General features: G+C 49.2%; 1 protein-coding gene across 3 annotated transcripts; it reads right to left on the reverse strand.

Annotated features, from left to right (window-relative positions):
• Positions 1 to 2,192: 2,192 nt before the first annotated feature.
• Positions 2,193 to 18,650, reverse strand: SMIM17 (small integral membrane protein 17). Of its 3 annotated transcripts, XM_036926399.2 has the most exons (5): positions 14,608 to 14,690; positions 12,133 to 12,256; positions 9,304 to 9,526; positions 7,624 to 7,700; positions 2,193 to 3,995 (listed from the first exon to the last, which is right to left on the reverse strand). In XM_036926399.2, the coding sequence occupies exons 3-5, from the start codon at positions 9,458 to 9,460 to the stop codon at positions 3,885 to 3,887; spliced, it is 345 nt and encodes a 114-aa protein (XP_036782294.2). In that variant the 5' UTR covers positions 9,461 to 9,526; positions 12,133 to 12,256; positions 14,608 to 14,690; the 3' UTR covers positions 2,193 to 3,884. The 3 variants fall into 3 exon arrangements, with proteins under 3 accessions (XP_036782294.2, XP_036782296.2, XP_036782293.2); XM_036926401.2 differs by lacking the exons at positions 12,133 to 12,256; positions 14,608 to 14,690 and adding an exon at positions 18,585 to 18,650; XM_036926398.2 differs by lacking the exon at positions 12,133 to 12,256 and having other exon boundaries at positions 14,608 to 14,691.
• Positions 18,651 to 19,138: the final 488 nt, after the last annotated feature.

Consider the following 19,138-nt stretch of genomic DNA (forward strand, 5'->3'; position numbering starts at 1 on the left):
GGAGGAACAGCCATTGAGGAGGGTGCCAGGCAGGACGGACATTCACCTGATGGTCAGGTGGTGACTCGGGCTGTCCTGGCAGGTGGAGAGTGGCCTGCAGGGGGAGGTGCTGTTCTGGGGGTGGCCAGGGTAGGCCTCTCTGAGGAAGTGGGGACCTGCAGGGAGTGAGGGAGCTGTGGATCTTTTGCTGGAGGGGCATTCCAGGCAGAGGTCCGTCCCAGCGTCAGTGCAAGGGTCCTGAGGCAGGTTTTTGTGCCAAAGGCAAGGAGGCCAGAGTGGCTGGAGTGAAGGGATGTCTGGGTAGGGCGGGACGGCCATTGCGAGGACTTTGGCTTTTACCTGCTGAAGTGGGTGTGTGGATAAAGTCAAGGCTCCTGCAGCCAGGATTCTCACCCAGCCCTGGTTGGTGAGCTCGCTACACACAAGGGCAATGCATCATTATTGACTCTATAGAAAGTGCCCTGGGCGACACGGTGGCACGGCTGCAAGGCTGCAGGAAAGCAGAGCAGAGCCTGGAGTGGTAGCAGCGCCGAGGACAGAGACTGGGACGGCTGCAGGGCAAAGAGGCCCAGGGACAGAGACCGGCTTGCTGTGCTCGCTCTGAGTGGACGGGATTCTAGTGACTGACCTGCCACTGTGGGAATAAAGTTGGGTATAACCCTTTCACCCCAAGAACGTTCTACTGTCATTCCTTTGGCCTCATTGAATCCATAGTGAACTTGTCCAGGGCTGAAACCCACTGGCAAGACAGGGTGGATTATGAATGATCTTAATTACGCCGTAATGGGGTCTGTCTGGCTGTTGGGTGAACAGAACATTAGGGTGCAAGTGGATATTTCCATCATGAAATGAAGATGCACCCAGGGTAGAGCCCGAATGAACGGCCACTGCTGATGTGATTTATATTACCATCATGATTATTTTCAGTATCGCCCGTGTGATTAAGACTTTGCTGCACTGTCTGCGCTAATCACAGCCCAGAGCTGCCACACCAGCCCCTCTGGCCTGGACATCTAGGACGGGCCCCACAGGCATCTCCCTGGTCCCATTTTTGTCCTGCTGCAGTCCTTTCTCCATCTGGTTCTCTGACAGCTTGTTCCTGCCTCGGGCCTTTGCAGCTGCTGCTCCCTTATTTCAAGACCTCAGCCCCTGTGGCAGAGCAGCAATGGTGGGGATTGGGGAGGTGGGGGGTGCCTGCGGAAGAGGAGAGCACCTGGGTGGAGCAGCCGCACCCTCAGCTGCCTGGACAGGGAGAGGGAGGTGTCCTGCTGATGGGTCTCAGCCCCGGACAAGTTCACTATGGACTCAATGAGACCAAAGGAATGACAGTGGAATGTTCTTGGGGTGAAAGGGTTTATACCCAACTTTATTCCCATGGTGGCAGGTCAAGTACAAGAATCCCACCCACTCAGAGCGAGTCTGCGTGCAGCAAGCCGGTCTCTGCCTCTGGGCCCCTCTGCCCCTCAGCTGTCTCAGTCTCTGTCCTCGGTGCTGCCACCACTCCAGGCTCTGCTCTGCCCTCCCGCAGCCTTGCAGCCGTGCCACCGTGTCGCCCAGAGCACTGGGCGGAGCTCTTTATATAGAGTCAGTAACGACGCATTGCCCACACGTGTGTAGTGAGCCAGCCGACCAGGGCCAGGTGAGAATCCTGGCCACAGGAACCTTCACTTCATCCACAGGAGGTCACCCCAAAATGACGTATAACTGTGAGGTCAATGGAGAGGAAAGACCCCAGTGGTATTTTTAGGCCCTGAGAACCAACTATAAATTAACTCATTATAATTTAACTATAAATTAACCAACTATAAATTAACTCATTTCATCCTGAGCTTTGGTGTAATGAGCTAATAATCTCTTTGCTTGAACTCATTTGAGTTGAGCTTCTCTTACTTGTAACCGATGAAATCCTACTGAACGTAGCAGCTGAGCCTTGTGTGCCTCTTTCTTAAGGGCCAGCTGGTACCCGCTGCAGTCAGCCCAGGGGAGGGATGGGAAGAGAGAGAACCCCACACTTCTCCCTGCCCTAATTTCTCTAGCAAACTCAAGAGAAGCCACTGAAAGTCCTATTTTTTTTAAATGACACAGAGTCTAAACACACACACAGTAATTTTAAGAGTAGGATGGTAATATCAACCACTATTTTAGGTAGTCATATTTAAGGCAAAGGACTAAATTGGGAAAGACAATCATTTTATATTTGACAAAGCACTCAGAATCAGGTTTTAACTCACATTTATTGAGTGCCTACTATATGCCTGGCACTGTGCTTGGTGTTTTACACATATTATTTAATGGGCAAAGACATAATAGTGCTGTACTTAGAAGCATCAAATTACACAGCTGCTAAATATATAAAGCAAAGATTATAAAAATATATTACAAACATAATTATACTAACAGATTTTTCACATAATCTTATGGTTTTTGAGAGGGTAGATCAAAATTAAATAACACATGGATGTAAGCAATATAATTGATAAGACTGAGTTAATGAATACACATGTAGAGTTTTTAATTCTACAGACAGAAAATAATTATTAATCTGAAGTGCCCATGAAACATGGGCCAACACTGAGCATGTTCTAAGCCACAGTAAAAGCTTTTTTAAAGGTTTTGTAAGATTATTATATGCCACAGCCTCTGTTCACAGTGCAAGAAATCAAGGAAACAGAACTATTTTTAAATAATCCAATTAATTGAGTTTCAAAGCACTCTTTAGAAAGACTACAATACAACATTTAGACAACAGCATAAGCAGGAACGTGAACTACCAAACTTTAAGATGTGGCCAAGGCTTTAACCAGAAGTACATTTGTTATTAAGCACAGTATTATGGCAACTAATTTTTGGAAAAAAGAATATAAATGAATTAATCACTCAACTTAAAAATTGAGACAAAGAATAGAAACAATAAAAAATAAACCCAATACATATTAGTGGAAAACAAATTACAAACTAGAGAAATAGTGGATATAAATAAATCCTAAATGCTGGTTCTTTGGGAAAGTAATAGTAAAGTAGATAAAACTTTGACAAATCTAATAGTGGGTAAACCAAAAACAGAAAGGAAGAAAGGAGACAGAACAAAATAAAAAGAAGAATTTTGTTTGATTATCAAATAGTTTATAGTTAAGCTAATAATCTGAAAAGTTCAATGGAATGAAGAATTTTCTAGAGAATGAAAGAACACTATAAATCAATATTAATAAAGTAAAAAGTGCTAACATACTGATAACATGGAAAGAAACTGAGAAAGCCATCCAAGAAACAGCAGAAACCTCCCCTCCATAGCTCTAGGACCTGATTCCTTTCCTGGTGAATTCTTTCAAAATGTCAAGGAACTGATACTTCTCAAGCCACAGAAACTATTTGAAAGCATAGAAAATGTCCTTCCATGATGCAAGCTTAGCCATGACATCAAAACTTTATGAAGATAGCACCAATCTCACATATGAAGAGAGAGGCAAGAATCCTACATAAAATATTAGGAAATAGAATCAGCATCTGAAAAGACTGGTGCACCATGATCCTAAGAAAGATGATTTGACATTAAATCTAACAGATCTCATCAATCCTAAAGTGTACATTTTTTCACCTTCTCTGAAGTCAGGATGCATCTTCCAGTTGGTGGCATCTTAAAATTAAGTAGCATTTTTTTTCTTTCTCAGTAGTGTATAAAATAAATTGTTCTACAATCAATGATGTCTTAAGTTCAGTGAAATACAGTAATGCAAAACCTCATACAAAAAGATTAAATACAAAAAAATCTCAATGGATGTTTAAAAGGCATCTGATAATATTCAATACCTGTTCCTGATTTTTAACCAGGACGCTCCCTTAACATCACATAGGGCATCTTTTTGAGACAATAGCCATCATTATAGTCAAATGTGAAACATCATAGGCATCCCTGTTAAAACCAGGAACAGAAAAAGCACACATACTACCAAGACTATGGTCGTTTGTTGTGGAGCTTTTGACCACTCCACAAAGCCCTGAAACAAGAAAAAAACAAAACAAAGTATTGGAAAGTGAAGGGCCACCAGTGTCACGTGCAGGAAAATGGGATTACAGGATTGGGAATCAGTTATCAATTGAAAAGCTGTTTGAATTAAAAACCATGCAAGGAAGTAAATAGACATAAGATAAATACACAAAAATAGGTAACATACCTATGCCCCAGCAGAGGGAAGATCAGAATAATGGTACATGTGACCAAAGTCTCACAGTTTTAAATACCATATATACTCCAACGAGCCTTGTGCGTGCGTGTGTGCGTGTTTCTTGACCCCAGTCCCGCTCCTGAATCCCCATCTCACTGTCTGCCTGCCATAGCCACGTGGATGCCCAGAGGGTGGGTTGACCTTCCCGTGTTCCCGCTGTCCTGCTAGCTCTCCTCCAGCCCCCGGTCGCAGTGCTGCCCACACCCTCCTTCAGGCCCCTTCAGGCCTCCATGGCATCCTTATCACTTCTTTCTCACCACCTAAGTTCAAGCCCCCAGCAAATGGTGTTGGCTTCACCTTCAAAATACATCCAGAAACGGGCCACTTCCGCCCTTGTCAAGGGCACCGTCCCTCTTATTTCCTATCTGGATCCTACTCTCGCCCCTGATGGCTTCTCCATTGTTCAGCCAGAGTTCCTTCCAGCGTTGAAGTCGCTCCCTGCGTGAATCATTCTGCCCCAGTCATTCTCACCTCCAAGCCTCTGCACTCACGGTTTCTTCTCTCTAGAATGCCTTTACCCCTGATACTCTTACAGCTTTCTCTGTCATACCTTCCATGGCTTGGTTTCCATCATTTCCTTAGAAAACTCTTCATACGCCATGGAGAAGAGTGGGCCCCAAAACCTTCCCACGCAAGACCCCAGTACTGCACATCCCCTTACCCAACTCCCTTTTCCTCCATGCCCATGAGAGCAAAGACTTGGGTTTCCTCATGGTTGTATCCCGTGCCTAGAACAGTGCCTGGCACAGAGTATGTGCTCAGGAAATGTTTGTTAAATGAATAAATGAATGGAAAGACAGGCCATAATGAGAGATGGGAGGACAAAGTGTTTAAGAGTGACAATTCTTCTCCAAATTAGTGATGACTTTAGTGAAACTGCTATTAAAATATCGGGGAAATTTTGGGAATGGACATGACATTGTGAGTTATCTGGAAAGCTAGGCAGTGGTGAACATAAAAAAAAAATCCTGTACAAGGGAAATGAAGGAAGACACACTATGAGATGTTAAAGCATATTATAAATCACTGATGGAATTCACTTCTCTATCTTTGGAAAACGACCCACCCCTCCCTCTGGCCTTCTGACCCCCTCTGGATGCCGTCTCATTTCAAAGCGCCCCAACAGCTTCCGCAACCAGAGGGGGTTATGAGAGGCTCCCCACTGGCTCGGGGAAGGACTGGTGCTTCCTGTGCTCCCGGGCTCCCAGTGGGATCCGCTGAGGCTGGACCTCAGGGAAACCTACATATTTGCTTCCCACCTTCCGGCTCTTTCCAGCGCCCCGCACCCTCTGGGGGTTCCACCTGAGAGCACATTCACCCAGTAATTCCCCCTTGTACAAAAGTCCCAACTCAGTCTCAGTTTTTAGGGGGTGAAATGTCTATATGATGGGTACTATGTTAGCCAGTGTGAAGTGGTTGCTTAGAATTGTGATAGTGATTAAGTATAAATGGCAACTTATAAAAAAGCATTCTGTCAAAGAGTAATATGCAAAGAGAAAACCGCCCGCACCCTAAGCGGACAGCTTGGTGAACTTGAGGTGAACGCCACGCACCCAGGACCCGGAACAAGACACAGACTCATCAGCACCACAGATGATCTGCCCCACCTCAGAAGTGACCCTGTCTCACTGCCTGTGCTCTAGGTGGGTTCTGCCTGTACAGCAACGTTTACTTACCAGGGGCTACTTCTTGGGGTTGGAATTTCTTTTTTTTTTACCTCATCACTTAGATAAGGTTTGCGTTGGTGACACGTGCAGCACCCTCCCCTCCCTGCACTCCTCTCCTTGCTCCTCCCTGTGAGCCGGGGCCTGACGTCTGCCTGTGGGGTGGGGAGAGCCCCACCCCTACCCCAGTCCCCTCCTGGGGGAGGATGAAGTCCTCCACAGGCAGGAGAGCTGATGCCGGGGCCTCTGGGCCTCTCCCCCTGCCCTGGTCTCCGCATCTTCACGGGAGGGACGCCAGACTAACTGCCTTGGAGAACCAGTAAGTGTGAGGGAGGGAGGGGGAGCCCTTAGGACCACAGCACGCGGGCCCCAGGTGAGGGCCGCTCCTCTCTGTGTCATTCCCACCCACTTTTTCCTACCTGGAGGCTCCTGCCTGGCTCTCCTCATCCCTCCACTTGGGCTGGCAGGGTGACTCTGTAGCTCGGATCCCTTCAATGGCTCCCCACTGCCTACAGGAGACCACCCCCAAACCACGTGGCGGGGAGCCTGGCAGCAAGAAAAGCCCTATTAAAAATTAGGTGGGAACATGTCCCTCCTGCGCCCAGAGCTCTCCTACAGCTCCCACCCTGCTCAGAGCCAAAGCCAGACCCTCTCGACAGCTGACAGGCCCTGCGTCACCCCCCACGCAGCCGTGCCCTGCCTCCCCCAGGCCCTCCTCTCCTGCTCCTCTTTCCCACTCTTCTCCAGCCAGCTGATGCTTCCTGCTGTTCCTCACGAGTGCCGGGCCTGCTCCTACCCTAGGGCCCTTGCCCTTGCTGAACCCTCTTCCCACTAAAGATCTGCCAGTCTCTCCCACCTCCCGCAGGTCTTATTCCAGTGTCTCCCCCTCAGTGGGGACTTTCCCTGGACACTTGTCTTACCCCAATACAAGTTGGGTTTCTGGCGTATGACTGGGAGCTGGGACCCTCTGTGCTGCTGAGAGGGGTTATGTGATTCTACTAATGCATGAGGCACATGTATAAATAAAAGAACCACTGTTATTAGTTCACATATTGATGTCTTATGCCCCCAAGAGAAAACGTGAAAATGAAGTCTTTAAATGAAAAGAAGGTTCTTGATAATTCTGTTTGGTTTTGCTCTCGGTATTTGAATGAAAACCCAGAATGTGGTTGGATGGGGGATATATGGATGGGTGGTTAAGTGGTGGGTAGGTAAGTGGATTGATGGACAGACTGATGGATGAATGGATGAGTATTCGTATGGATGGACGAACGGCAGCCAAATGCTTACCGGCCAATAAGCAGTAGGTGGGTGAATGGGCAGGTGGGTAGGTGAGTGAATAGATGGACGGATGGGTGGGTGGGTTAAACGGATGGACTGACTGCATATGGATGAATGGGTGATGAGTAGGTGTTAACCAACTGGACATCCAGGTGGAAGGAATGGGTAAATAGGTGAGCAGGCAAATGGAAGCTTAGGTGGATGAATAAGGGGACAGATGAACGAATGGCTAACTTGTGACGAATTGATGAGTGGAGGGGTATGTGTGACGGAGTCGCACGCCCCCCGTGGGGACCCCTGCCCCAGGCCTGACTACCGCGGGAAGGCCCCTCTGCGCTCCCATCCCCAGGCAGACTCTCGTGGGGCAGGGGAATTCCAAGCTGCGGAAGGGAGCGTGACAAGCACAGAGACCCGCAGGGCGGGGCGTCTGTGAAAGAGGAGGGGCCCCAACTCACCTGGGAGTCCTCGGGCTCCTCGTTGTCCTCCACCGAGCCCCACTCCTGGGGAAGCCCGGCCTCCTGAGAAGACAGGTCTGGGGAGGGGTAGAAAGGAGCCGTGAGCGGCCAGGCCAGCTGGGGTGGGTGGGTGGCTCTTCCCACCTGGTGCCCCATCACACACACACAAACACCGGCCCGTGCGGTTCAGGGGACAGACAGAATGACCTGGACTCTGATCCCGTTTCTGTGACCACCTGCAAGGCTCAGAGGGGTCACCTGATGTGATTGCCACCTGAGCCTCTGGCCCTTCACCTGTCCAATGGGCACAAGATCTTCTCTAAAGGCTCCTGGCAACAATGGAGTGAGGGGCAGAAGGAAAAGCCACAGGATTACCCGACAACTCAGTCTCACAGGGGGCTGGGTGCAGGGATCCTCGGCCTCTGGGCCACTGACGCTGCGTAATCTCCTGCGGCGGCGCCAGCCAGCGCCCCGTGGCACGCCCAGCAGCTCTGCCGGCCTCTGCTCTCCAGATGGCAGCACCATCTTCCCGGTCGTCACACCCCAAACCCTGCCACTGCCAAAAGCCCCCCGAGATGGCAGGTGGGGTTTAACACGGCCCCCAGTTGAGGACCACTAATGTAGAAGAATCCTTTTGAAATACAAATGAGAGCCTTCCTGCTCTTCAAAGCCTTCCAGGGGCTTCCCCAGTACTCAGATAGTGAACCCTCTGCCATGGTCTACAAGACACGCCACCACCGGCCTCGGCTGGTCTGTTGTCCTATCGTCCCTCTGGTCTCTGCCCCATTCGCCACAGTCCCTGAACGTCGCCACTGTGGGGTCGCTGCCATGTGGCTCTGTTGCCCAGGATGCCAATACCCAGGTTCCTGGGCACCCGGCTCCCTCTCCTGCTTCTCTCACCCCCCTGAGCACGCCTCAGTCCCTCCCCACCAATCAGCCTGCTTTACAGTCTTCATAGACGTTACTTTCTTTTTCCTTTTCAAAATTTGCTCACTATTTTCTCCACCAGGATCTGACCTCTGCTAGGGCCATCTTGTCCACGGCCAGATCCCAGTGCCTGGCACACAGTAGATGCCTATGGCATATTTTTGCCCCATATGGCCTCCAACTTGCTTGTTACTCCCTAATTTCTCACCCCTGGATCCCCCTCCCTCGCTGATGCTGAGTTTGACCATGTGGCTTATTTTGACCAACAGCCTGTGAGCAACTGAGTTGACAATAGACGTGTAAAAAGTGCTTGTGAATCAGGGCTTCCCTCTCTTGCTCTGCAACTACCCCCAAGAGAATAAGCCTGGGCTAGCCTGCCGGATGCACAAGGCCTAAAGTCAGCACCACCGGCTCAGCCAACCACCAACACCAGCCAGACATGCAAGTAGGGTCATGTTAGATCAACAACCAGCTGCCCTGCCAGCTCACTGCATGGGCAGAAGCAGGCCAGGGCAGCCGGAGAACTGTCCCTTGCAGGTCACATGGCTGACCTGCAGAATCATGAGCAGAGAAATGAACTGTGGCCTTAAGCCACTAAGTTTTGGGATGATTTGTTACACAGCAAAAGCTGACCGATGCGGGTTCCATAAACGTGGGTTGAATGAATGAGTGACTGAAGGAAGGAGTGCCGTCTCCTTCTCTAGGCTCTGCTATGACCTTTCCCTGCCTCCCACGGGATCCCTGCACCCTCACCTTTCCCATCACTGTCACAGCTGGCGACCCCGATCACAGCCACCCAGTCTTTGAAGGCGGTCCGCTTCTCCCACGCCCTGCCCTCCCGAGGTAGCAGCGTCTTGGCCCGCTCAGGCTCCAGCAGACCCCGGATCTGCTCTGGCCTGAGACTCTGCATCTCCCCCAGAAAGTGGAGTTTTCAAAGCAGCCTTCTCTCGCTCCTCCTGCTCCAAGAGCCTGAAGCCTACAGTGGAAAAAAAAAAAATTAAGGCAATCAAGGAATTCTGGTTTTGGACTGGGTATTCAATGATACTGAGGCATTCTCTTTGATTCTGTTAGGTGTGGAACTGGCCTTATGGATAGATAAGAAAATGTCCACCGTATTGTTTTTAGAGATGGTTTTGTGGGGGTGCAGGGGTCACACAGGCCATCCCAGCACCTGTGAGTACATTGGGAGTTTTTCATCACAGAAATCAACATATGAATTGTGGATATGAACAATATGCTCTTTTCTTCTCCACTACCAATGGGTACAGGGGTCTTCCTTATGAATGGGGGGACTCACAGGCCACTGAAATCAAAACTGAAACTCATTTTCCAGGTTCCTCTGCCCGCGCCACATGCCCCAGCACTCCCTGCCTCTTGGGTGCCCCCAGGGCTCCACCACCTCCCACCCTCCCTGTAGGCATCTTGTGGGTGCACTCCCTCCTCGCACCCATCCCATCCGTTGCAAAGTCCCCCTCTTTTGTCCCAGAAAATGCTGTCTCCGTGCTCTGGCTCCTGGCTTGCTCGTCAGTGGTCCACACCGCCCTTGACCCCACCAATCCTGTTCCCCAACCCCATGCCCACTCCATCCCACCAGCTTCATCATCCTCAAGACCCCCAGTAGGGTGGGGCCAGGTTCCTAACTTGACCTCAAAGCTTCCCCTCCAGTCCCTGCACACCCCCTCTTCCAGGACAGCCCAGGACTAAATACCACCAACACCCAGGGAGAGAAGGTTTCCTCTCTTCAGCTTCTCCCCTTTTTAAGATTGTGTTAAAATGCACAGAAAAATTCACCATCTTAACCATCTTCACGTGTACAATTCAGAAGTGTTAATATTTACACTGTTGTGCAGCCGTTTCCACCACCCATCTCCAGACCTCTTGCATATCTGAACCTCTGTCCCCATTAGACACCAGCTCCCCACCCACTGGCACCCACCATCCTACTTTCTGTTTCTATGAATTTGATGATTCTAAGTACCTCGTGTAAGTGGAATCACAGTATTTATCCTCTGTTTCACTGAGCATGTCTCAAGATTCATCCATGTTGTAGTGTGAGAATTTCCTTCCCTTTTAAGGCTGAATAATAGTCTGTCGTATGGCTATTCCACATTGGCTTACCCACCCATCGGTAGACGGACACTGGGTTGCTTCCATTTTTAGCTCTCATGAATGATGCCGCATGAACGTGGGTGTGCAGTCTCCTCAAGACCCTGCTTCCAATTCTTTTAGGCAGACACTCCAAAGTGGAATTGCTGGAGCATCTGGTAGTTCTCTTTGTAATTTTTTAAGGAACTGTCATGGTGTTTTCTGCAGCTGCGGCACCGTTTTACACTCCTACCAGCAGTGTACAGGGTTGCAGTCTCTCTGCATCCTCACCAACACTTCTTGTTTTCTGTTTTTTTGATGGCAGCCATCCTGATGGGTGTCAGGGAGTTTCAGCACCCCTTGGTCCTTCTGCTCACCCCCAGGAGAGTCTCACTTTGGTGCTAATACGCCTTTCACCTTCCCCTTCCCAACACATATCCTCAGAGAGAGCAGCTTCCTGCTCAGGCTGGCAGAGTACCCAGCCAGGACGCAAGGATATTGTTCTGCTTTCCCTGTGTTTATTTTCATGGTTACTCTCAATGCTGTTTAAGGAAAAGCAATACTCACTTTCCATGTATGACAAAGTTTCCCTTTGAAAGTCATTGAGATAGATTATGAAAGTGGGCTGACTCAGGAGTGCTGATGGGAGTGTGCATTGGCTCAACAACTTTGGAAAACTATTTGGGAACATTTTCTAAAGCGGAACATGCAATTCCTCTCCTAGATGCTCATTTAAGAGAAATGAAAACCTTCCACACAAATGCTTATACTAGCTGTATTTATCACACAAAGCTGTTCAAATTCAGTTCATAATAAAAAATGTTGACAACCCAGATGTCTCTCAATAAGAGACTGCATAAGTAAACTGCAGTCTGTTCGTATAATGGAGTATTACTCACCAATAAAAGTTACGAACAAAAGGATACATGCAATGACACGGATGAAGCTAAAATATATACTAGACTGAGTGGAAAAAGCCAGGAGCACATATGTGTGATTTTATGGATTGAAAAAAAAAAGTCTGGCATAGGCAAAATGAGTCAATATTGACAGGTTGGAACAGTGGTGCACTGGGCTGGTCTGCATCTCGATCTGACCCACAGTCCGTGAGTGGAGACATCTGTGCAAATTCATTGAGTTCTATCCTCACTGAGCTGGTAGGTCATGTCAATTACTCTGTGTTTCAGACCTCACTAAAGTAAAACACAAATTGTTTAAGTGTCATGGAACTTTATTTCTGGTTTGCTGCATGTGTCTGTTCCAATATATATATGTAAATATGTAAATTATATGTAAATGAACACCGGCTTTGGGAATTGCACATTATGTGGATTTTGTTGCACTGTTGAACCTGGTTCTGCAGAAGTATCAACAGCATTGTGGGATCCTTTATAAAGTCCTAACATAAAAGAGCTTGTTAGGTGTTGCATTAGTTTCCTATGGATGCTGCAGAAATCACCACAAATTTGGTGGCTCCAGACAATGTAGATTCATTACCTTACAGTTCTGTGGCTCAGAAGTCTGACCAGGGTCTCACTGGGTTGAAAGCAAGGTGTCAGCAGGGCTGTGTTCCTTCCGGAGGCCCTGGGGGAGGATCCAGTTCCTCGGATTTTCCAGTACCCTGCGGACACGTGCATCCCTTGGCTCACGGCCCCTTCCTGCATCTTTAAACCCAGCAATGGACAGTTGAAAATCCCTCCCACTGTGCCCCTTTGATTCTGACTCTCCTGCTTCTTATTTCCACTTTTCATGGTTCCATTACCCCCACCTCAGATGATCCAGGATTATTTCCCCATCTCAAGGTCGGCTGCAACCTCAACCCCCCTCACCAGGTAGCCCAACAGAATCACAGGTTCTAGGGATGGGGACATGGGCATCCGCAGGGAACCATCGATCTACCACAAGTATTAAATAAAACTGCTGGAAGAGGGGGAAAGGGAGGTGATTTAAAGACAGCAGGTAGCGTAGGTGTTGCTAGAATGAGAGGAGTCAGGAAGGTGGGGGAGAACAGGTGGTGTTGGCAAGCAGCTAACTGCTGCAGGCATGGTGACCCACAGGGGTGGCTGCCTGGAGTGAGTATGGCCCGCCCTGCGTGAGCTGTGTCACGTTGATGTCTCCATCAGGTTGCTCATTTCTAAAATGAGCAGTGATAATAATGGCAGCTGCCTCATAGTGTCATCTTGAGATTTCTACCCAGACAAAAGGCAATTTAACACATAGTGAGTACCTGATGCGAGGAGGGAGTTTTCTCCTCTTCCAGCCTGTCTTTGCCCATCTAGAAATTCTAGAAACTCTGCCCATATTTCAAGGTTGAGCTGAGACATCACCTCCTGGGGAGCCCCGTGAATATTTGCCACCCAGGAGTGCTTTAATGGATATGATTTTTTCCAAACCATTTCTCAGCCAGAACTTTGTGCCAGGCCTGTGCTGAGTAGTGGGGACGTGTAGATGAATTCAGCACCCTCAGTAGCTCACACTCTCCTGGAGGAGGAAGATAAGTGCGCGGAGAGGAACACAGCAGCACACGGAAACACTAGCCGTAAGGATTTGAAAACTCTCAGAGTTCAGCAGATTACACAAACAAGACATACACAAAAAAGATAAATCAACCCCCCACCCATCCCCCGCCCCATCCAGCTTTTACTTTCACTCTTTGAACTTGAAATGAAATACAGATGTAGATAAATACTTCTCTGTTGTAAGGAAAACATGGACAAATGCCTACTGATGCGTGGTGTGGGAGAGGCGATAGGAAGTGGTGGGGATTGTGGTAAAGGAGAGATCAGGTCCCTGTCTGAAGAAGCTGCCTCATTCAGTCCAGCCAATGTTTGCTGAGCAAAAGTGTGGGCTCAGGGGCTCCCACCTTGTGATTTCTCAAACAAACTCTGGAAATCTATAATTTTGGATGACATATTCTGCATTTTAAAATGCCAATAATTCTTTTAAATGTTTAAAAGGAAGACAGTATTCAAGCCAAACGGCACAGGCCACGGGTCCGGGCTGGACGCTGGGCTGTCCGTCCACAGCCCCAGCGCGGGCCGCGGAGTGTGTGGGGGCGGGAGGAGGGGGCTGAGCACAGACAACATTTTCCAAGAGAAAAAAAAAATGTATTGGCCCCGATAGAACAGCAGCGGCGGGGCGCTGGCAGGGGCGCTGGTTTGTCTGTTGTTTGCTTTTAATATGAGACACAATCATGTGCTTAGGCCGAAGGGAAAGAACGCACGGAAGAGGAGAAAATGCCGGGAGGGAGGCGGCAGGTGGAGAAATCGAGAGCCACGGGGTCCCTGGACGTGCCTGGATGGACAGGGCGGGCGTCACAGGGCTGTGTGTGCGAGGGGCTCACACTCACAGCCTTAGTGGTGGTGAAAGGCAGCAACAGCCGGGGCTGTTTGCAGGAGCGCCGCCGCGCTCGTCTCTACGCTCGCCGCGATTCTCCGCCGCGGACGCTGCACGGTCGGGTTCACCCGCAGGAAGGCCCCTGATCCAAGCGGCGCGGCCACCCGGGGCTGGGCGGGGGTGCAGACCCTGCCTGACTTCGCGCCTGCGCAACTGGCGGCGGCGGGGCGGCACACGCGCGCCCACACAGGCCCAGGCGCACCCATGCGCCCCAGAGGGCGCGCACAGACCAGACCCCCGCCCGCCAGACCGGAGCGCACGTGCGCCCGGCGCCCCGCGAGCCCGCGGACACAGAGCGGCGCGCAACGCAGGGTGGTTCTTCTCGCGCGGGGGCCGAAACTCAAGTGCGATCCACCGGCTGGTGGACAGGCCGCGCTGGGCGGAGAAAGGGACCCATCGCAGCCCTGTCCCCACGACGGGCCCGAAGACCCCTCCCCGGACCGCATCACCAGAGCGCTCCGCTCCTTCTTGCAGACGCTCGCAGACGTCCACCCACGCGCCCGGGATCTCCGCCCGCGCCCTCGGCTCCCTTTCCCCGCCCCACTCCCGCCCGCGAGGGTCCCTTGAAGGACTCACCCTCCCCAACCAGACCCTGTCCGGGCCACTGCAGAGCTGGCGCCGCGGCGACCGCGGCTGCGCAGACGCGGAGGCTGCCCGGGTGGGGGGAGGTGACGGGATGGGGGTGGGGGCGGCCTCTCCTCCTTCCCCTTCCGGGATGCCTGCGCGGGGGCTTGAGGGTGGGGGATGGGGAAGGGAGAGGAGACAGTGACCGCGAGCCTGCGGGGCGGGGCGGGGGGTGTGGCGCTGCGCCCGCCTAGAGGGTCCGCTAAAACGGAAAGAGCCCTCCGTGCCCCGCTGGTGGCACGGAGGTTACCTCCGACTCCCTGTTAAAGCTGTGCACTGCGACCAGTTTTCACACCCGCCTCGGTGATTTCCCAGTCTACAATACTCGGGGTGCAGAGAGGGGAAGCAGCTGGGGCAGAGGCGTGGCGTCCCGGGCACCCTGAGGCCAGGCCGCCTTGGATTTGAGTCTGGCTTTGCCAATTGCTATTAAGTGTGTTCTTGGGTGTGTCACTTCTCATCTCGGTACCTCAGTTTTCCGTTCCGTTAAGTGGGAATAATTATGCTTACCACTTTCAAGGATTGCTGCAAAGGTAAAAATAAATAAATAAATAAGTAACGTATGTGTGGTGCTTACAACAGTGCCTAATAGTCGCTGCTATTATCGTTGTTAAATTTTACAATGTAACGACTGCCTGCCAGAATTCCCTTTGCGGCCGGGGAAGTACTGGAAGCCTGCGTTTTTGAGGTTAACACCAGGAGAGCCTGATTATCCAGGCTTCAGCAGCCGGAGACGCTGGGGTGAGGGCGGGGAGCGCGCTCAGGAATCTGCTCAGAAGAGGCCGCAGTTAAAGGGGCGGTGGGGGGGCTCCCGCGCTGTCCGCGGTGCTGAACCGGGAGGTGAGCTGTCCGCGGTGCTGAACCGGCGGGACCTGTCCGCGGTGCTGAACCGGAGGTGAGCTGTCCACGGTGCTGAAGCCTCTCACCCTCCGCGCCACACACACACACACACACCCGCCGTCTCTCTCTCTCTGTATCTCTCTCTCTGTCTCTCTCTTTATCTCCCCCACCCCCTACCCCCGCCATTCCGCCCGGGAAAAGCCCTGCTGTTGCCTGGAAACAAAGCTCTCTAGGTTGTGGGGAGATCGTGGGATGAAAGCGAATGAGGGCAAAAATCGCAGTCATTTTTAAAAGGCAGCCCTGGTTCACCGGACAGCAGGACCTGGGTACAGCCTGACTGGAATTATTAACACGGAGTCTCCAAAACATCTCTGAAGAGAAAAGAATATACTAAAAGGACAGCAAGGGAAAGATGTGCCCAGGATTCAGGATGACCATTATCTTGGATTTGGGGAAACCGGAGAATATATGTGAGTTATTGGCAAGGCCCTAGTTTTTACGTTTTAAGGTGGGGTCACAAGGATGTTATTATAGATTTATATAAAACCAGCATGGCTATATTTTATGCTAACTCGAATTATGAACATTTGAAATCATGACCTTTGGGTGGCATTTTTTAATGGCAAGAAGTCTTTCCATTTAAAAATTCCTCAAAAATCTACACTTTCAAATATGATCAACTGTGTAAATTGTTGACTTTGTTATTTTAGCATCACTGTAGCTTGGGAAGAAACATACCAACCATTTTTAGGGTTTATCTTGAATTATTTGGATTTTGAATTGTGCAAGTTCTTTGAGAATGAGTCCCTGGCATAAAATCTAACACTCTGGAATTGATGAAGGAATGAATGAACACGTTTGCTCTCCGCTAAGGTCTAGTCATCACAGATGACTCAAAAGGCAGGCATTCATAAAGCGCCGCCTAAGTGCTGGGTGCTGCAGGGGACATCTAGGATGCCTGAAGCATATCCTCTTTTGTTAAGAGAATGATTCCCACACCTCCTCAGAGCTTTGAGGTTCTCATCTGTGCTCTCGACCAGCGAGAGCCACTGAAATTTGGTTCTCACCTATTTGTTTTAACTCTCTCATGGAGTTGTCAGTCCAGTGGGTTTTGATATTTCAAATTCTCTAACAAAGCCGGCACTCATCACGTTAAATATTTTTTCTTGCTTATTTCTGCCTCACCTTCTACAATTCAGGTCCCATTGTGGTAGGAGCTATGTGCTTATAATTCATCCCTGAATTAGCCTCTGGCATCTAGAACATTTTTTGGCACGTATCGAATGTTCTATGAGTTTTTTTGAAGAGTTGAATGAATGAAAAGTGATGTTTTTAAACATATGTTTGTAAAAATATTCCAATATCTTAATGTTGTCAACTCATTCGCTTAAAAAGAGGATGAATGGCTCGAACTAACAGACCCATTGGCTGGGTGCAGCCAGTGGTGTGCCCAGTTGAGTCATCCAGGATCGTGGAATCCCTACTGAGCAAGACCGCACGACACCAGCCCGCGGGTGATCTGTCATTCCCTTACCTGGGCCTTCAGCTGTGGCCCAGAAGGCGGGGTTGTGTGGCACCAAGCAGAGAATCTTGTCAGTAAAGATCATCCCACAAGGAGAAGAATATACTTCATTCTTTTTAACAACTGCAGGGAATTAATCCCACTGTGTGGATGCGCCTAGTTCCTGCAGACCTCCTCTCAACTGGAAGATATTTCCATTATTGCCAAACTGATAATTTGAGAGCCTCAGATCCCTTGGGAAAGGCCCAAATTAAACTTGTAAACTGCACAGCCAGGATTTAACCCCGGGCAATCTGTTGCCAAAAACCTTCTTGTATAGCCTTCTTGTTTTACTATTACTTAAAATTCTTCAGTTTATTTTGCGGGGAAAAAAGACAGATGACTGACATGAGAAAACCTTGAAAGATCCAGTAACTTGGGGTCTCACTGTAAAATGGCAGAGTTCCCTAAAACCTTGAAAGATCCAGTAACTTGGGGTCTCACTGTAAAATGGCAGAGTTGCCAAGTCAGTTAGAGAAACACATGTCCTCCTCCCCAGATCCCACAGGGCTTTTCTGGGGTCAGACTTATGGGGTCAACATTCTAAAGACAGAATCTTTATAAATATAGTAACACCTATTGATAGGTTGTTGAGTCCTCACCAAGATGCTGTGGGCTGGGTACTGTTATTCTCATTGTACAGAACAAAATAGATATTTGTGGACTGATATATAAAGATCTTGAATATACAACACTGCATGGAGAACAGCACGTTGCAAAAGCACAGATGTAGTCTGACATCACTTATATGAAACCCCAGCAACACATAAAACAATGTCAGACACTTTGTATGGAGGCATGGATGTGTATAAAAGTCCTCGCCAAATTTAAAACACAAAAGATATTTAAAAGAAAAAGCCCACAAGATTACCAAGTTTATCAATGTTACATTTGTTCTTTCATGATGAAAAAAAGTAATTATGTTAAATAGTTACCACAGCCTGAAAGTTCATGACATATCTTAAAACTCAGCATGGCAAAACTCGGAGATAACGTTGCTTTTGCTCTGGATTACGGAAAGTGTTTTATTGTTTGGGGACCACTCTAGACATGGTGGCCCTGTTATATTCAGATAATCTCAGGGTGCAAACTACTTTTTCTTCCTGACTATGGTATGCCATGAACATCAGTTTTGCTTCCACATTGTATTGCTTATAAAATAAAAAGTTAAAATCCTAAAATCCAAAGACACTGACAATTGTAAGACATATTTCAAAGTCAGAGATGTTAGGATGTAAAAAATTTTAAATGCACTTTATCATCAAAGAAATATGATATATGGATTTAATTATCACAGCGCATTCAATAAGCCTAGCGCATACAGCATCGTAAGAGGCTGGTGAAAATTTGGCACTGATCATATCAGGATGGATACTATTAGCCAGGTTCATTCTATGGATAATAGTGAGACTCAGAATAATCAATGCAGTCCCAGACATGCACACAAAGATTACACCAATTTCCAGAGACACAGATATGTATGCCAACGAAATGAACCCCAGTGCACCCCAAACCCACAGCAACCACTCACCTCTAAAACAGAGGCTGAGATTGATGAACCGAGATCAGCAGGAAATTTGCTTCATCAATGTGTTCTGACCTTTGACAAAGAAAATGTATTCACTTATTAACTGTCAAGAAATAAAATAATTTTTTAAAAGGTTTTCAGAGAAGGTAAGTCGCCCTCTAAGAGGAGGGATAGGAATGGTCTTGCTCTGCTCCCCAGTGCCTGGAATTCAGCAGGCACCCTTCTGACAACTATTAAGCCAAATTACCTGGGCTCGGGCAGCCAGTAAATAGCAGAGTCGTGATTCAGAAGGGAGAAGGACCGGTGCTAAAGCCTGCCCCTGTCCTACTCTGGGGCGTGGCCTATTTCTGAAGGCTTTTTGACACGAGGGGAGACAGTCCCCCTTTCCAGTCCCGCCCCCAGGGCGGGGGCTGGGGGATGACTGGCAGTGCCAGCTTCCTTCCACCTCTGCTCTGGGTCTCAGCAGGAACCCCCTTCTTCCGAGGAGGACCCCCGATTCATTCTCGGGCAGCCAACCAGTTTCTTCTTTGCATCCGTGAAAGATGGTTGACTCCCAT

Source organism: Manis pentadactyla (genome assembly GCF_030020395.1).
Source record: "Manis pentadactyla isolate mManPen7 chromosome 15 unlocalized genomic scaffold, mManPen7.hap1 SUPER_15_unloc_1, whole genome shotgun sequence".
Classification (NCBI taxonomy): Eukaryota; Metazoa; Chordata; class Mammalia; order Pholidota; family Manidae; genus Manis; species Manis pentadactyla.

Bases quoted from the DNA above. Each gene is read 5' to 3' on its own strand.
- SMIM17 (XM_036926401.2), bottom strand. From the start codon at position 9,460: ATGCAGAGTCTCAGGCCAGAGCAGATCCGGGGTCTGCTGGAGCCTGAG. The intron at 7,701-9,303 runs GTGAGGGTGCAG...ACCCCTCCCCAG, and splicing joins CTGTGACAGTGATGGGAAAG to ACCTGTCTTCTCAGGAGGCC. The intron at 3,996-7,623 runs GTGAGTTGGGGC...TTCTTGTTTCAG, and splicing joins AGGAGCCCGAGGACTCCCAG to GGCTTTGTGGAGTGGTCAAA.